The sequence below is a fragment of the Crinia signifera genome, chromosome 9 (genome assembly GCF_055691185.1).
Source record: "Crinia signifera chromosome 9, ASM5569118v1, whole genome shotgun sequence".
Taxonomy (NCBI): Eukaryota; Metazoa; Chordata; class Amphibia; order Anura; family Myobatrachidae; genus Crinia; species Crinia signifera.
Window position 1 is genome coordinate 111,053,602 of NC_139225.1, and position 15,513 is coordinate 111,069,114.

General features: G+C 45.4%; 1 protein-coding gene across 5 annotated transcripts in view; it reads right to left on the reverse strand.

The window, feature by feature from the left end:
• LOC146035842 (integrator complex subunit 6-like) overlaps positions 1–15,513 on the reverse strand; it is a 67,796-nt gene that overhangs the window by 12,262 nt on the left and 40,021 nt on the right. Inside the window, exons 17-19 of one of the 5 annotated variants that reach the window (XR_014460727.1) lie at positions 13,701–13,794; positions 13,125–13,480; positions 12,426–12,990 (exon numbers count right to left, since the gene is read on the reverse strand). Coding sequence is in view for 2 of the 5 variants with exons in the window: in XM_083159514.1 (XP_083015640.1) it covers positions 13,381–13,480; positions 13,701–13,794 (194 nt within the window). In the remaining 3 variants the exon portion in view is untranslated. Of the gene's footprint in view, positions 1–12,425; positions 13,481–13,700; positions 13,795–15,513 lie in introns of those variants that run through there. The other 4 variants (XR_014460726.1, XR_014460728.1, XM_083159514.1 and 1 more) reach the window with 4 other exon arrangements.

Genomic DNA, 15,513 nt, shown 5'->3' on the forward strand with positions numbered 1-15,513 from the left:
CGCCATCTCCTCCTGGATGTCAAAGCATTCTCTCAAGCTCAATATGGATAAAACTGAACTCCTAATCTTTCCCCCAGCCAAAACTAACACCCCCTACTAATATCTCCATCACTTAACACCATCATCTCCCCTGTTTCAGAACTCCACTGCTTGGGCGTCCATCTTGATTCTGCCCTCTTTTGAACCCCACATTTAAGCTCTTGCGCAATCCTGTAGGTTTAATACACAACATTGCTCGCATCAGGCCATTTCTCACCCATAGTGCAACTAAACTTATCATCCACTGACTGGTCATCTCATGGCTCGACTACTGCAAGGTTTTCCTCATTCGCCCCCCTCAACTCTGCAGCCAGACTTATCATCCTCTCCCGCCACTACCCATTGACAACATTCCATGGTGCTGCAAATACTTGTGGCACAATCTTGAAGTCGAGCATGGGAAGCAGTGACCAAGGTAGAGAGGTGATGGTCATTGGTCAACCGTAGAGGGCGGGAAGGAGTATGAAAGGAGACAAGAAGTTTGAAGAGGATTCAGTAGGGGAATGGGAGCCAATGCAGATTTTGTCGAAGGGGAGTAACAGAAGTAGAGAGGAAGATAAGTCTAGCCGTGGAATTGAGCCCATTGGAGGGGAGCGTGTGATGTCAGTTAGGAGAACGTTTCAGTAGTCGAGCCGTGAAATGACCAGTGAGTGGATGATCAGTTTAGTTGCACTCAGAGAGAAATGGCCTGATGCGAGAAAATGTTATATTTCTGGAACCTACAGGATTGCGCCAGAGCTTGGATGTGGGGTGCAAAAAAGGGAAGAATCAAGAGTGACACCCAAGCAGAGTTATGGAACTGGGGGAGATGATGGTGTTAACAGTGATATTGATATTAGCATGGGGTGTTGCTTTGGCTGAGGGAAAGAATAGGAGTTCAGTTGTATCCATATTGAGCTTGAGAAAGCGCCCGGACATCTAGGAGATGGCGGAGAGGCAACTGGAAACCTGAGAGAGGACAGTGGGGGACAGATCAGGAGATTTGTGTGTCATCAGCAGAGAGGTGGTATTGAAGGCCAAAAGGAGTTAATGAGAGCACACAGGGAAGAGGTGTACAGGGAGAACAAAGCTCTGAGGAACATTAACAGGAAGGATGGAAGTTGGAGCCAGAAGCAGACACTGAGAAGGAGCGGTTAGGGATATAGGAGGTAAATCAGTCGAAGACAGTGCCAGACTCCTGATCTGACTCCCCTGTAGATGTAGATGCTTTCACACAGGAAGATCATATTACACAGGCCAGAGTAGACAGTCTAAATAAATAAATTAGGCCAGTTTAACAGATTAAGGCTTCAAATACACAACAAGCCTCAGAGGCCCCCTATTTAAATGAGAAAAAGACATGGCTGTGCTTCCCCCTTTCACGCAGCTGGATAATCGGTTTCATGAGGCTTGGATGCAGCTAAACAAATTATTCTCTGATGAGCATAAAAAGTGGGAATTGCCTTCCTTGACAGGAAGGATGGAAGGTGGTGAAGTGGAGCAGGACATTGAGAAAGTGCGGTTAGTGGTGTAGGAGGTAAACCAGTCGAGGACAGTGTCAGAGAAACCAATATTTTGGAGTGTGTGGAAGAGACGATGATCCACAGCGTCGAAGGCAGCAGAGAGGTCCAGAAGGATAAGCAGAGAGAAGTGGCCCCTAGATTTGTCCAAAAACAGATCATTGGTGACTTTCACCATGGCAGTATTAGTGGAGTGAGCGAAAGCCAGAATGTAGGGAATAAGAAAGGAGTGGTCAGAAAGCTAGCTGGGGAGTCTTTTGTAATCCAGCCATTCCAGTAGTTTGGAGGCAAATGGAGGGAGAGAGATGGGGTGGTAGCTAGTAGGTGATGAAGGGTTGAAGTTGTTTTTTTTTTTGGTTATGTTTTTAGAATCTGTGAGACGAGAGCACGTTTGAATGGTGAGGGAAAGATGCCAGAAGAGAGTGATAATTTCAAGAGGTGAGCAAGGTGGGAGCGGAGGAGTCCAAGGGGCAGGTAGAAGGGGAAGAGGTACAGAAGGAGGCTGCCTGGTTGGGGCAGGTCATGGTGGAAGGAGGGGAGAGCAAAGTCTCAAGGGAGGACAGGATAGTGGGGTCGAAAGGCCCGAGATTGCATCTGGTGAAGGTGGGGCGTGGAAAGGAGAGGGGAAGATGAAGGAAAGCAGATGGGGTCAGAGAGTGGGAAAGAAGGATCGGTGGTTGAAAACAAGGTCAAGGGAGTGACCGACGTGGGTCGGGGTCCATTGAGAAAGCCCAAAGGAGGAAATGGCAATAAGCTTAGTGGAAGCTGGATTAGAGATGTCAATGGGGTTGTTAAAGTCACCGAGGATCGCAGGCGGGAGCAGCGGGCTGAGGCATTCCATACCTCGGCTGCGCTGCTGCTGGAGCCGTGCCAACCTGTGCCGAGCTGCTCGCTCAGTACCTCCTGCTCTTGTGCTGGCCGAGTGTGGGGGGCGCTCTGGCGGATGCAGATACGGAGCTCTATTGTCGCTGCTGGGCTCCCCCTGCTTTCCCTTGTTGGATCCCTACTGCTGGGCTAAGAATGGTATGAGACCTGTTGTGGATGCTGCTGGGCATGCCTGGGGACCTCTATTAACACTTTGTCTGCCCTGTGGGTTCCAATGCCAGTTTCTATCTCCCTCTGTGGTGGTCATCTCACATCCTGTCTCTGCCCTACTGGAGTGATAAGGACAAGGTACATTTTGGCATTTACCTGCATATTGAATTGATTATCACTCACAACCTCAACTTTATTGTGTATTTGCACCCTGCCTTTCATACACCGTCTGCCTCTGTATACCATAACTGAACACTACCAATCTCCATTTGAATTAACTTGTGTGCTCCCCTCCCTCTGTGGTGACTATTGCTGATATAATAATAATAGGGAAAAATAATCACCAAGCTGCAGCAGCTGCTAAACTGGACATGTTCTCCAGAAACACCACACAATCTAAACGTCTGGAAGTGGAAACGAGAGTCTCTACGGTGGAAGTTATTGTCAGCCCGCTTGATCGTCACACCACCACTCTGGAAACCCAACTTCAAGGGGTCCATAAAAAATTGACATATGGAGGGACGCCTCTGATGCACTAATGTTCGCTGTATGGGCTTGCCTGAAAGGGAGCAGGGCAGTTAACCGGAACAATTCCTAGAGAAGTGGTTTTCTGAGTTTTTTTGGATCAGAGAGTTTTTCAACCCACTTGGCTGTGGAACGTGCGCATAGTGTGCCTATGCCCTATATTCTACTGTATTTGTGTGCAATTACTTGGATTCCTGTTTTATAGCCTTATTCTAATATTTGTTTACAGTGTGGAATGCTGCGGCTTCTTGTATTTGTTCCTCCCATACTATCTCTTGGTTGCCCCGGGAGGCTATAATTATTTTGTCAAGTCGGGACCTTACAAGGCTTATTGCCATTAACTTATTTGACCTGTTTTGGATTCTATTTTAGTTTTCGTGATAGGCAGAGATAGCTAATGTTTTCTAGTTAATTTGCCCTATTTGGGGTGTACATTAGTATTTTTTGGGCTCCAGGTATGCCGCAGTTAGGTAATGGTATAAGGCACAGGTCTTCAACCTGTGGCCCTCCAGATGTTGTGGAACTACATGTCCCAGCATGCCCTGAGGTTTTTTGGCATGCTCTTATAGGAAAAAATGTGCCAATGCATGTTGGAACATGTAGTTTCACAACATCTGGAGGGCCGCAGGTTGAAGACCCATGGTATAAGGCAGGGCTGGGCAATTGCGGCCCTCCAGATGTTAATGAACTACACATCTCAGGATGCTTTGCATTAGTTTTGCTATGTGGCCATGCTGAAACTGATGCAAGGCATGCTGGTATGTGTAGTTCATCAACATCTGGAGGACCGCAATTGCCCATCCCTGGTATAAGGGGTGGGGGAAGTGAGATTTTTATGTATGATGCTCTGTTTCTTTTTGTGTTGTACTTATGTATTTCTCTTCCAATAAATATATACACCTGGTTGGGTTGGTATAACTTTTAATGGTCTCGTTACTGCCTGAGTACTCTACGATGGGCTCACTTAGTTTTCTCTCATGGAATGTGAGAGTCCTTAATGACAAAATAAAGCGGTCCCTAGTTCTTAGGCAAATAAAGCAATACAATTCTGATATAATCTTCCTCATGGAGACTCACCTTATGGGTAGCAAGGTTCTCTCACTAAAGAAACCCTGGGTTGGCTGGGCTTACCACTCTACCCATACCTACGTCCACATCCAGTGTGTTGTCTGTTCTAATTAAGAAATCTGTCTCCTTTTCCCTAGATACTATCCAGACGGACATGTTGGGTAGATATGTGTTTATTTTGCGCTTCATACACTCCATCCCTATACTACTGCTGTCAGTCTATATACCACCTCCTTACTCTTCCTTTGTGTTAAAAAAGGTGGATGAGTTTATGGCATCTTCCCCAGGGACCTCCTCGATTTGTTTGGGTGATTGTAATATTCTGCTGGATCCCCTCTTTCAGGTACTGTGACAGAATTGGGTTTGGTAGATGCATGGCGGTTCAAACATCCCACCGATAGACAATACTTGTGCTTTTCCCAATTCTCAAGAATAGATTTGGCCCTTACTACACTGGATATGCTGCCCAGGGTGCATCACTCAAAATATGAGAGATGGGGCATTTCAGACCATTCTCCCTTCACTTTATGTCTTGATTTTAATTGTCAACAAGGCCAGGCTATTTGGAAATGCAATCCCTTCTGGCTCACATGCATGGGAGTGGGACCAGAGCTAGAAGCTGCATGGCAGGAGTTCTTTGACACAAACTCTGAGGGGGCGTCTGTGGGGCTTGTATGGAATGCTTTTAAAGCCTTTCTTATGCTGTGTACACACGGGTCTATATGATTGCTGGGGATATATTGCTAGCAATATATCCCCAGCAATCATATTGCTAGTGTCTCCTTTTCATCAGCGATGAAAAGGAGACACTGCTACGGGGCGGAGCGCAGCAGCAGGTGTCGGGAGGAGGGAGGGAGCAGCGTCGCAGGGCATGGGAGAACAGCGCTGATTTCTCCGGCGCTGACCTCCTGCCCGGCGATCGCTGGGGGAAGCCGCTGGTCGCAGGAGCATGCTCCTGCGACCATGAAGGGCTGGCCGCGGGAGCGCGCTCCCAGCCATCTATCGCCGGCTGCACATGAAATCACTGGCAATATGGTCGCTGAGCGACCATTTTGCCAGCGATTTCATAAATAATTGCACCCGTGTGTACGCACCTTTAGGGGGGACTTTGATTCAAAGGGTCTCTAGTCTCAAATGCTTTAAGAAACAAGAAGTAGCCTTGGAAGATAGTTGTATTGCGGCTAAAGGTGCGTACACACGGGGGGGGGGGGGGGGGGGAGATATATTGCTAGCAATATATTGCTCAGTGTCTCCATTTCATCAGCGACCAGAGATGGTCGCTGATGAAAAGGAACCTCTGCTGGGGGAGTTGCAGAGGTAATTAGCTGGTCGCAGGAGCAAGCTCCTGCGACCAGCGATTACAATGGGGCGATTTATCGCCAGGGCACACTCCCATCACTGGCAATATGGTCACCTGCGACCATATTCCCAGCGATTATAGCCCCTATCGCCCCCGTGTGTGCACAGCTTAAGTTGCATTATCTTAGTGATAAGTTAGATTATTCCAAATTGGAGTGGCTAGATGCTGGGTGCCGGACAGTCATTTACCCGACGTCGGGATCCCGACTGTCAAAACACCGACAGGATAATGACTGTCGGGAACCTGACTGTCGGAGTCACATACCACACCCCTAGATGCTTAGAAGGAATGGAAGGATTATCTACTAGATAAAACGCACTATAAACTTTTATATAACTCTCACTCCATATATGCCACAGGAGATAGTAGTTACTTGGCTCACCTTGCTAGAGGGGAACGCAGCCCCTGCACAGTCACTCAACTGCAAACTGCGACCGGTGCTATAGTATTTCTCACCCCTGATATTGACACTGAATTTGTATCTCACTATAGTAAGCTATATGACTCTAAATCGACATAGATTATCTCTGTGCATATATACATAGTGTTCCATTCCCTTCTCTATCCAGCGCAGATTGTGTATTTTTAGATCCTCCTCTTTCCATAGAAGAAATTACTGCTGCTATACAGGCTTCTCCTGGAGGTAAGGTCTCAGGCACTTCTGAATTGTGCAAAAAGCACATACATTTTTTTGCTTCCCACTTGCACAATGTGATTCTCCAAATATTTGAACTGGGTATCCTCCCATGCTCTATGTCCAAAGCTTTAATTCATGTTATACCTAATCCTGAAAAAAAAAAAAAAACCTGAATCATACCAGACTGACCAAGGTTATTACACATATTATCCACAATGACCAGATTGGTTTTATGACCAATAAGTCCACTTCTGTCTATCTCAGGTGACTGTTTACGACCCTGCAGTTTCCCTGAGATGACCCTACGACCTTTGTTATTGCTTCATTAGATGCAGCAAAGGCATTCGACTCTGTGGAGTGAGGTTATCGCTCTGCGGTGATGGACAGTTTTGGCCATAAATGTATCAAATTCATTCAAACTCTATATTCTTCCCCTGTTGCCAGGATCTTGGTCATTGGTTAAGTTTCCTGCTCCTTCCCCCTTTTCAGGGGCACAAGACAGGGTTGCCCCTTATTCCCTGCTTTATTTGCTACCGCCATTGAGCTTTTGGTCTGTCCGATTAGGTCAAACGATGATATTGTGGGTCTGAAAGTCGGATCAAGGGAGGCTAGAATAGCATTGAAATGGGATGATATCCTCCTCTTTATCCATGACTATCCTGCCTCCTTTGCTATAGTGTTTGATATTATTAATACTTTTGGCCAATATTCAGGTTTACTAATCACCTCGTCTGTCTGGTCCCACTTCCATGGACTTATCATTTCAAATACCTGGATATTTGGATTTCCAAGGTTTACAATCTATATCTCCCATTGAACATTCTCCCACAGATTTCATATCTGTGCTCTAAAGTTCCAGTATTGGCACGATTACCCATGATGGTCACTGGTAGAATTAACTTACTTAAAATGGTGCTCCAACCCAAACTATTATATGTTCAGCAGCCCCCAATATAGATTCCTCAAAAGATTTTTAAACAAATTGGTAGCCTTCTATCCTCCTGTCATTTGGGCAAATAAACTGCTACAAATTAGCCTACACACATTAACCAGATCAAAAGCAGATGGTGGTTTGGCTCTGCCAAATTTTAGACAATATTATTACGCATCAGTTAACTTTCTATGGGAATGGTAGCACAACACTGATGATTCTTCCTTACGTTTGCAGATGTTAAACCAGGCATGCCCTGATCTGACCCCTCTCCAAATTCGGTTATGTGGTAGCGTTAAGATTGCCAAGCTCCCTATAATCAAGCAAGCGGTTCATATATGGAAGTCGGTGCACAACCTACTGGGAGGTCAGGGTTGGGACCCGGATACTCCTTTGCTTAACAGTTTTGGTCAACCAGAACTCTCTTCCCAGCAGTTGAATGAGACATGGGGAAGTTGGGGTGCACTCCGATTTATCCTTCCAAGATTTACAAGTAGACTTTGAGATTCCTAATACACAATTTTACAGATACCTACAGTACAACTACAACATGCCCTTGCTACACAATTTAAATCATTCCCCCCTTGCCCTCCTAGACTCCAGTTACAAAATTGATGTGTGATAGTCCAAGTAGGCATCTAGCTTCTACGGTCTACTCCGCTGTTCAGTAGGAATGCCATTCTGCCTCTTTACCCTCCCTTAGACAAAAATGGTAAGCGGATTTGGGGACTCTCCCTGATCCTATGTCCTTGAGGCACCGCAACACTCTACTATTGCTTTAGATCCAATTCTATGTTCTTCATAGATTCTATAGGATGCAGATATTATTGTGCCACATTGGAGGATCCAAATCTCCAGGTTGCCCCAAGTGTGGCTCTCTGGATAGTTCTTGCACGATACGGTCATGTCATCAGATTGCAGAGTTCTGGACAGTGGTGATCGACATCTTGGTGGGAATTGGTATACCAAGAGATGTACTCTCCCCGGTATCATATTTGCTGTCAGCCATAGACGAGGAGATCCTCTCTACTCAAGATAAATGATATACCATTAATTTGTGCACTCTGGCGAAGGTCTGTATAGTTAGACTGTATAGCCAGGGCTTCAAAGCAGTAGAATTGCAGCAAAGATGTCCCCATCACTTGCAGAGAAAGAGTCGTTTGCCTGCGGAAAGATCCGTACTTACAATCTCTGTCTGATCCAGCACCACAAATCCATATAACTGCAGTTCTATTTGTGTACAGTTTAGCCCCTCCTAAGGTTTATTACTGAAAATTATAAGAACTTGTAGGAAAGTGAGCCATAGGATATACAGCATATGGAAAGCACAAGAAAATAATGTACTTTCTTATTGGGCACTCACACACGGACTGGCGTTCTAGAAACTATAGAACTAACCTTACAATAATTATTTTCTTGAAAGCCATTTAGAAATGAACTTTATAAAATGGCCAGCACACTGATAGCACTAGCTCTTCTGATTCTTGTCCCAGTGTGTAAAGTAGTACAGAGGTTGCGGTTATTCTTGCATGTGATAAGGTACATGATGCACGAGATTTTATTACATGTCTATGTTGTCTTTGTTCCACTACAAGGATATTTTATTAAAAATGATCTTAATTGGGTGAAGCTTTAAACAATACCCAGGCATTATTAAACTTAGTACTATACTAATTAGTAATACAGGTCGAGTATCCCTAAAGGCCCAAACACACTGGGCAACCAAGCTGAAAGCTGCTCAGTTTAATGGTTTGAGCCGCTTTCAGCCCGAAAGCCACCCAGTGTGTGTGGGGCAGCTATGAGCGCTGATACGTGCTTCCAAATCATTGCGGGCCAGGCCACTCATCTAGTGTTCCCGCTAGGCTTATTTTACGGGGCGCTGCGCCCTGCCCCTTTTAAAGCAGCAGATTTCCGCCCTGCCCGTTTTTGCCCGCCCTGCACAAATTATTAGCTGCTGCCGCGCTAGAAGTCTCCTCCCGCTGACAGTGTCAGCTTCTAGCGCGGCAGCGTGTGGAGTGGACACTCCCTCCCCCCCTCTGCAGCCCTGCGGTCTCTCCCTGTATATAGCGGCGTATGAAGCCACCAACAGCCGCTCGCAGTGACCGCCCGTCCCACCTCATTTGGTTGCCGGGTATGCTGCGCTGACTATACCAGCGGTGTCGCACTCCAGTGCGCACCCCACCAGCAGAGCAGCGCTGCACTCCCACGCTGACTACACCAGCAGCGTCGCACCCCACCAGCAGAGCAGCGCAGCACTCCCACGCTGACTACACCAGCAGCGTCGCACCCCACCAGCAGATCAGCGCAGCACTCCCACGCTGACTACACCAGCAGCGTCGCACCCCACCAGCAGAGCAGCGCAGCACTCCCACGCTGACTACACCAGCAGCGTCGCACCCCACCAGCAGAGCATGGCCCTTGCTCTGGGTCAGGAAACGTGGTGAAGGTGACAGGTACACACTGCGCAGCGAACAGAAAGAACACAGTTCACTCTTTACTGCGGAGGGGGAGGGGGGGGGTATCTTTGTAAATATATGCTACATAAAGTGATGTCTCAAGACTTTTAAATCCCCTACTCTACTCTGTTTTCTCCATTCCCCATCCCCCTCCCCACTCTCACTACTGGTTATCTCTCTCTCTCTCCTGTCTTTTTCACTCTTTCCATGCCCCACTCTATACTATTTTATCTCTCTCTCCCTCTATCTCACCCCCATCTCTTAACTCCTTTTTCATTCTGTCTCACTCTGACACTGTCTCTTGCTCTGCTTGACACCCTTTTTCACAGTGACACACTCTCTCTTATATTCTCTCTTCCTAACACCCTCTCCCTCCCTGTCTCTTTCCCTGACAATCTTTATTCTCTAGCTCCCCTCTTTCTCTCTCCCTCCCGAGTACCCAGAACCCTTCCCCCCTGTGCCTATTCATTGCTGCCCATGACACACAGCCTGGGACTATGAGCAAGTGACACAAAACTGTAATCCTATGTGGAGCTGCTGTGGAACACAAGTTCAGTATGCAGCCACAGACTATAACATTTATTTAAGCTCCAGGACAGGCACTAATGAAGTGCTGAGTGTCGCAGTCCCGTATCCCCTCCCCCGAACTTTCAGTTGTGCACTCACTGCAGCGTGCAGTGAGTGCACTCTCAGGATTCCCCTGGGAGTGCACCTCTCAGGATTCTCAATTCCGATATGCCAAAGTTGGTTAAAAAAAAAAAATGTGCTGATGGTGTGACGCTCAGGTGTCACAGAATGGATTATATAGCATATATGTGGTGATGGTGTGACGCTCCGGTGTCACAAGATGGTTATATAGCATAAATGTGCTGATGGTGTGACGCTCAGGTGTCACAGAATGGATTATATAGCATATATGTGGTGATAATGTGACGCTCCGGTGTCACAAGATGGTTATATAGCATAAATGTGCTGATGGTGTGACGCTCCAGTGTCACAAGATAGATTATATAGCATAAATGTGCTGATGGTGTGACGCTCAGGTGTCACAGAATGGATTATATAGCATATATGTGGTGATGGTGTGACGCTCCGGTGTCACAAGATGGTTATATAGCATATATGTGCTGATGGTGTGACGCTCCGGTGTCACAAGGTGGATTATATACTGTAGCATAAACGTGCTGATGATTTGTAGCTCAGGTGTCACCATTTTGACCTTTTAAATTAAAATGTGCCCACGTGAATGAAAAATGTGCCCTCGCGATTGAAAAATGTGCCCTTCCCGTGGTCAGCACCCTGCCCTAAAAAATTTCTAGAGTGAACACTACTCATCTGCCAGTATTACCAGTAGATGAGTGACTGAGTGGACGGCTTGCCATAGTGTCCTGCTATGGAAAGTCACCCAGCCCAGGGGAAAATTGCTAAAAGGGGCGAAAAACACTGTGTGTTTGCACTGAGCATTCTTCAGCCCAGCGATTTTCCCCATCATCGTTCACCATACACACTGGGCAATAAAGCCCAGTGTGTATGGACCTTTATTCAAAATGCCCAGGACCAGAATAATTTTGAATTATTCCATATTTTGGAATACTTTTATATTTTGATGAGGTATCCTGCATTTATGTTGTATAAAAAAAAAACACATTTTATTTGTGTATGAAGCAAAGTTTCAAGACATGAAGTTTGTGTACTATCTCAGGCACTGAATTTGAATGCCAAGCAATCATTTTCTTGCACATTTAGTGCCAGTTACATATAAATTTAACGAGTAGTGCCAGTTACAGGGGATGGATATGAAATCCTGGCGGTCGGAATCCCGGCATTCAAAACTCCGACCGCCAAGATCCTGACAAGGGGGAGGGGACGTGGCTCGCAGTGCAGCTTGCTTGGTGCCTCGCTACGCTCGGCACACTAATTTATTCTCCCTCTATGGGTGTCGTGGACACCCACGGAGGGAGAAAGTGTCGGGATTTGAACTGCATCCCAGTTACAGATGCCTACAGTTGTGCTTTTAGTGAAAAAAAAAAATTTGGATAATGGATATTTGGTTACGCTATACTCAACCTGTATACTCCAGGTGGTTTACATTTAATATACACACTCCATACCTCCCAACTTGACCCATTCCAGGAGGGACAAAATGTTGGACTTGCTTCTTAATTTGCGATTACAATCATCGGTGTTGACATTATTTTGTTATAAAATTAAAAATTGTTCAACATAGGTGGCCCCAATGGGTCAGATGTATACACAAATATACGCCCCATTCCCTCAGGATACCTTATCTTAAGTGCCCTGGGCCCCTAGGCTCCAAGCCTTAATCCGGCCCTGGAAGAGACTAAAGCCAGCTGGGATTTAGCGGACACGACTATATCCCATGCGACTAGCCATCCTGAACATGCGCAGAATAGATCTCCTCCTGCTGCTAGGGAATTATATAGTGGTCTGCAACTTGTACCTCAAAAATCAGTGCACATGCGATAAAAACAAAGTGTGCGAGGAGGGGAAGACTAACATGTGGATCTGCTATAGTGACACACACACACATCTACTCTCAAGACTTCTGCGATCCTTTGTCCCTTCCCTCATTTTCTGTTTTTCCCTGTTCACCAGAACCACATTTGCTGTTCATATTTAAATGGAACGAGATAAAAAGGACCAGCTAACTTGTCATTTTTCAAACACCACCTGTAACATGGCAGTTAGGGGCAATTTGGCACTTTCCATCCACTTTATCCCTCCAAGGCTTACTACATAGACCCCTAACATAATACAGTAATAATTTTAAATCTACACCTTGTCCTCTTTATATATATAAAAAAACACTTAACAAGCATTTTTCAATTTAATAAAAAAAAGCTTTATTATATATCTTTATGTATATAATATATTTATGTACAAGACCAAAACCTCTATATACATGTTAAAATATCACAAAAATACAGAGCTAATAACAATACTGTCCAAAATATGTTTTCTGTAAGAACATTAAAAGTACACAAAAAATAAAAAAAAGGAGTTCTCCTTTTCTAGTGCTTCCAAAGCACAGCGAGTGCAAGGCCACCTGACGAGTCTCCGTCCTGCTCACAGGATGAAAGAAGTCGGGGACCTGGGGAGTCTCAGGTGCACTTTCTTAAAGTCTGCAGACAAAACAGAAGAGAGTCTGAGGTAGTTTGTTTAGTGACCCATAGGGGGGATACAGACACATGGCTGTCTTTAATGTCCCTCAAAACAAAATGGCAGTCTATTCTGACAATGGGACAAGCTACCTCATGTACTCGTAGATGCGCCATGCAGAGTTCACCACCTAAATCAGAGATGGCCAACTAGAGGTCCTCCAGACGTCGAATGACGAGACCTAGCATGCCCAGGTATCCGCCAACGAATGACTCTGCCACTTGGTCCAGGCACACCGGGACTCAAAAGTTGAACGCCACCTGGAAAACCACCAATTAACGTCCACTGATCAAGGTGCTGACCTGTGCTAGAGCATTGTTTTGCCTCTCGCTCCCTCAAGTGCTCTCTACTGCATAAGAATAGTGTACTACTGACAAATAAGTACATTCATCACCTGTTGGAGGGCCACCAAGGTTTAGCGTGTCCAGCCTGCTCTGCGGGCAGAACCCTCCACAGAGAAAAAGCCTCACAGTTCATAGTAAGTCCTGAAGCCCAGAGCAGCTTCTTAAACCTGTCACGCCATCTCTTGTCCTCTGTCTCTGGCCAGAAAGTGTCCCGAGATGCAAGGTGTTGGGAGGCCACCATGTCCTCTCTCTTTCTTCTGCGACAGCAAACTCATCACTGGTCTTCATGGTCTTCCAAGCAGACTGTTATCTGCTGTTGACATGATTCACAATGTTTGGCAGACCGTTGGAATCCAGTTCGGATAGAAGTCTTTCCAAGTGCTGTATTAACACTCTCTTTTTAAACCTGATGAGCAAAAACGCACAACATGGCTGTATTTATAATACTAATTTTAGGATGCTACCTAACTAGCCTCCTAACGAGTATCCCTGCAACATCACACACAAGCTACTGTAAAATACGTTCTTAATCCTGCTTTGGCCATTGGAATTGTTAATTCACACCCGCACTAGATCCCGCTCTCACTCACTCCACTCAGAATGGAGAACCATCCACATAGCCTCACCTTGCAGCTTCCTTCATTGTGAATTCAATAAAGGTCTTTTGCACGTCAGTTGGTCCTTGCACGTCTTCAAGGAGAGCAAAGATTTTTTCATAATCTGAAAGGACAAAAATATGTAAAAGCTATTTTGCAAAGTACAGCAATGAGAGACTTTTACAAATATTGACCAGAATACCCGACAGGATCTCCTACAGATGTAGGCACAGTAGAGATGGTTGTGAATCTCTAAACTTGTGACATGTGCAGGAAAGTTATATATTTATAACTTTTACCCATAAAACCATTCATCTCAGATGGGTAATTTACATTAACACAGAAAAATAAAACCAAATGTCTTTGTACTTCTAAATTAAAGGACATGCTGATTACTAGCAGCCATTTTGTTTATGCAAGAGGTTTACATGACCAGTTAAAATAGGGTAAAATAATGAAGTAATACAATGGAAATTTGCAGCACTGTCTCCATATCATACAAGTGGTAATTTATCTACTAACAGAACGAAGTTTAAAAATAATAATAATAATAATAAAAAATAAAAAAAGGCAATGGGGATTGAAACGAATTGTGGAATTTTTCCACAACATTTTTGCTAATCTTATATCACCGCTACACACCTCTATGGGGGGGAATTAAAGTGGTATGCGTACTGGTGGTCACTAGATGGTACCGGAGCAATTTAAGTGTTCTACACCTTTACTCAGCTGTCAGAAAAGTTGGTACTTGTGTAATATCTGGGGCGCCCAATGCGATTGATTGTATGCCTTAACTTAAGGCATACAATCAGATGCGATGTTTCCATAGGATTCAATGTTAAATGGTCCTGTTCATACCTCCACTATCCAAGTGGGCATGGAGTTAATTTTATATAGCGTGGCGAGCACAGTGAGCCCCGCGAGGGGACGCGGATTACTTAAATTGTATTCCGCGTCCGCTCGCCACGCTTCGGGCTCGGTGGCTCGCTACGCTATATAAAATCAACTCTATGCCCACTTGGATAGTGGGGGTATGAGCAGGACCATTTAACATTGAATCCTATGGAAAATTCGAATTGATCGCATCGCATGTGATTTGGTTGCATGCGATGGACGCGATTTTTCCGACCCGATCAAAAAAAATCGGGCGCCCAGATATTACACAAGTACCGAAAAGTCTCTGCTTATGGGCAGTGGTCCTATCACTCTGTGGTAAGAACTGCTTCCCCACTTGTAACACACTCAGGGCTGATCTCTGGAACCAACCACTTGCTGTGAAAATCTCACCCAGTTCATCTGACAATCACATGCGTTTTAAGGACAATATAGCAAGGTGTATGGGAAGCATTGGATAATGGAGGAGATGCATGGATCAGAGGCATGTACAGATTAGACACATGATAACTGCTGTACCAATGGGTTAATTTAGACTTGAGGTGAGGTTGATTTTAGTGTGGCGAGCGTAGCGAGCGGACACGTATTACTTTACATGTATTCTGCATCACGCTGCGCTCGCCACACTATCTAAAATCAACTCCACGCCAACGTGGATAGTGGGGGTATGAAAAAGTCGGAGGACGCGTACCGCTGTGCTCGCCATGCTTCAGGTTGGCGTTGATAGTGGGGGGGGGGGGGGGGGGGCATTTAACATTGTAAGGACCCATCAGGGTGCTTGTACAATAAAAAATCGTATACCATCGCATTGTATGGCATACAATTTTTTATTGTACAACATCGCATCCCATCATATACCTTATTTAGTCTTATGGTATACGATGCGATGGGTGCCGTGCTAGGAAACAAGTACCGTAAATTATTATAGTGAAATAGTGATAAAATTAAA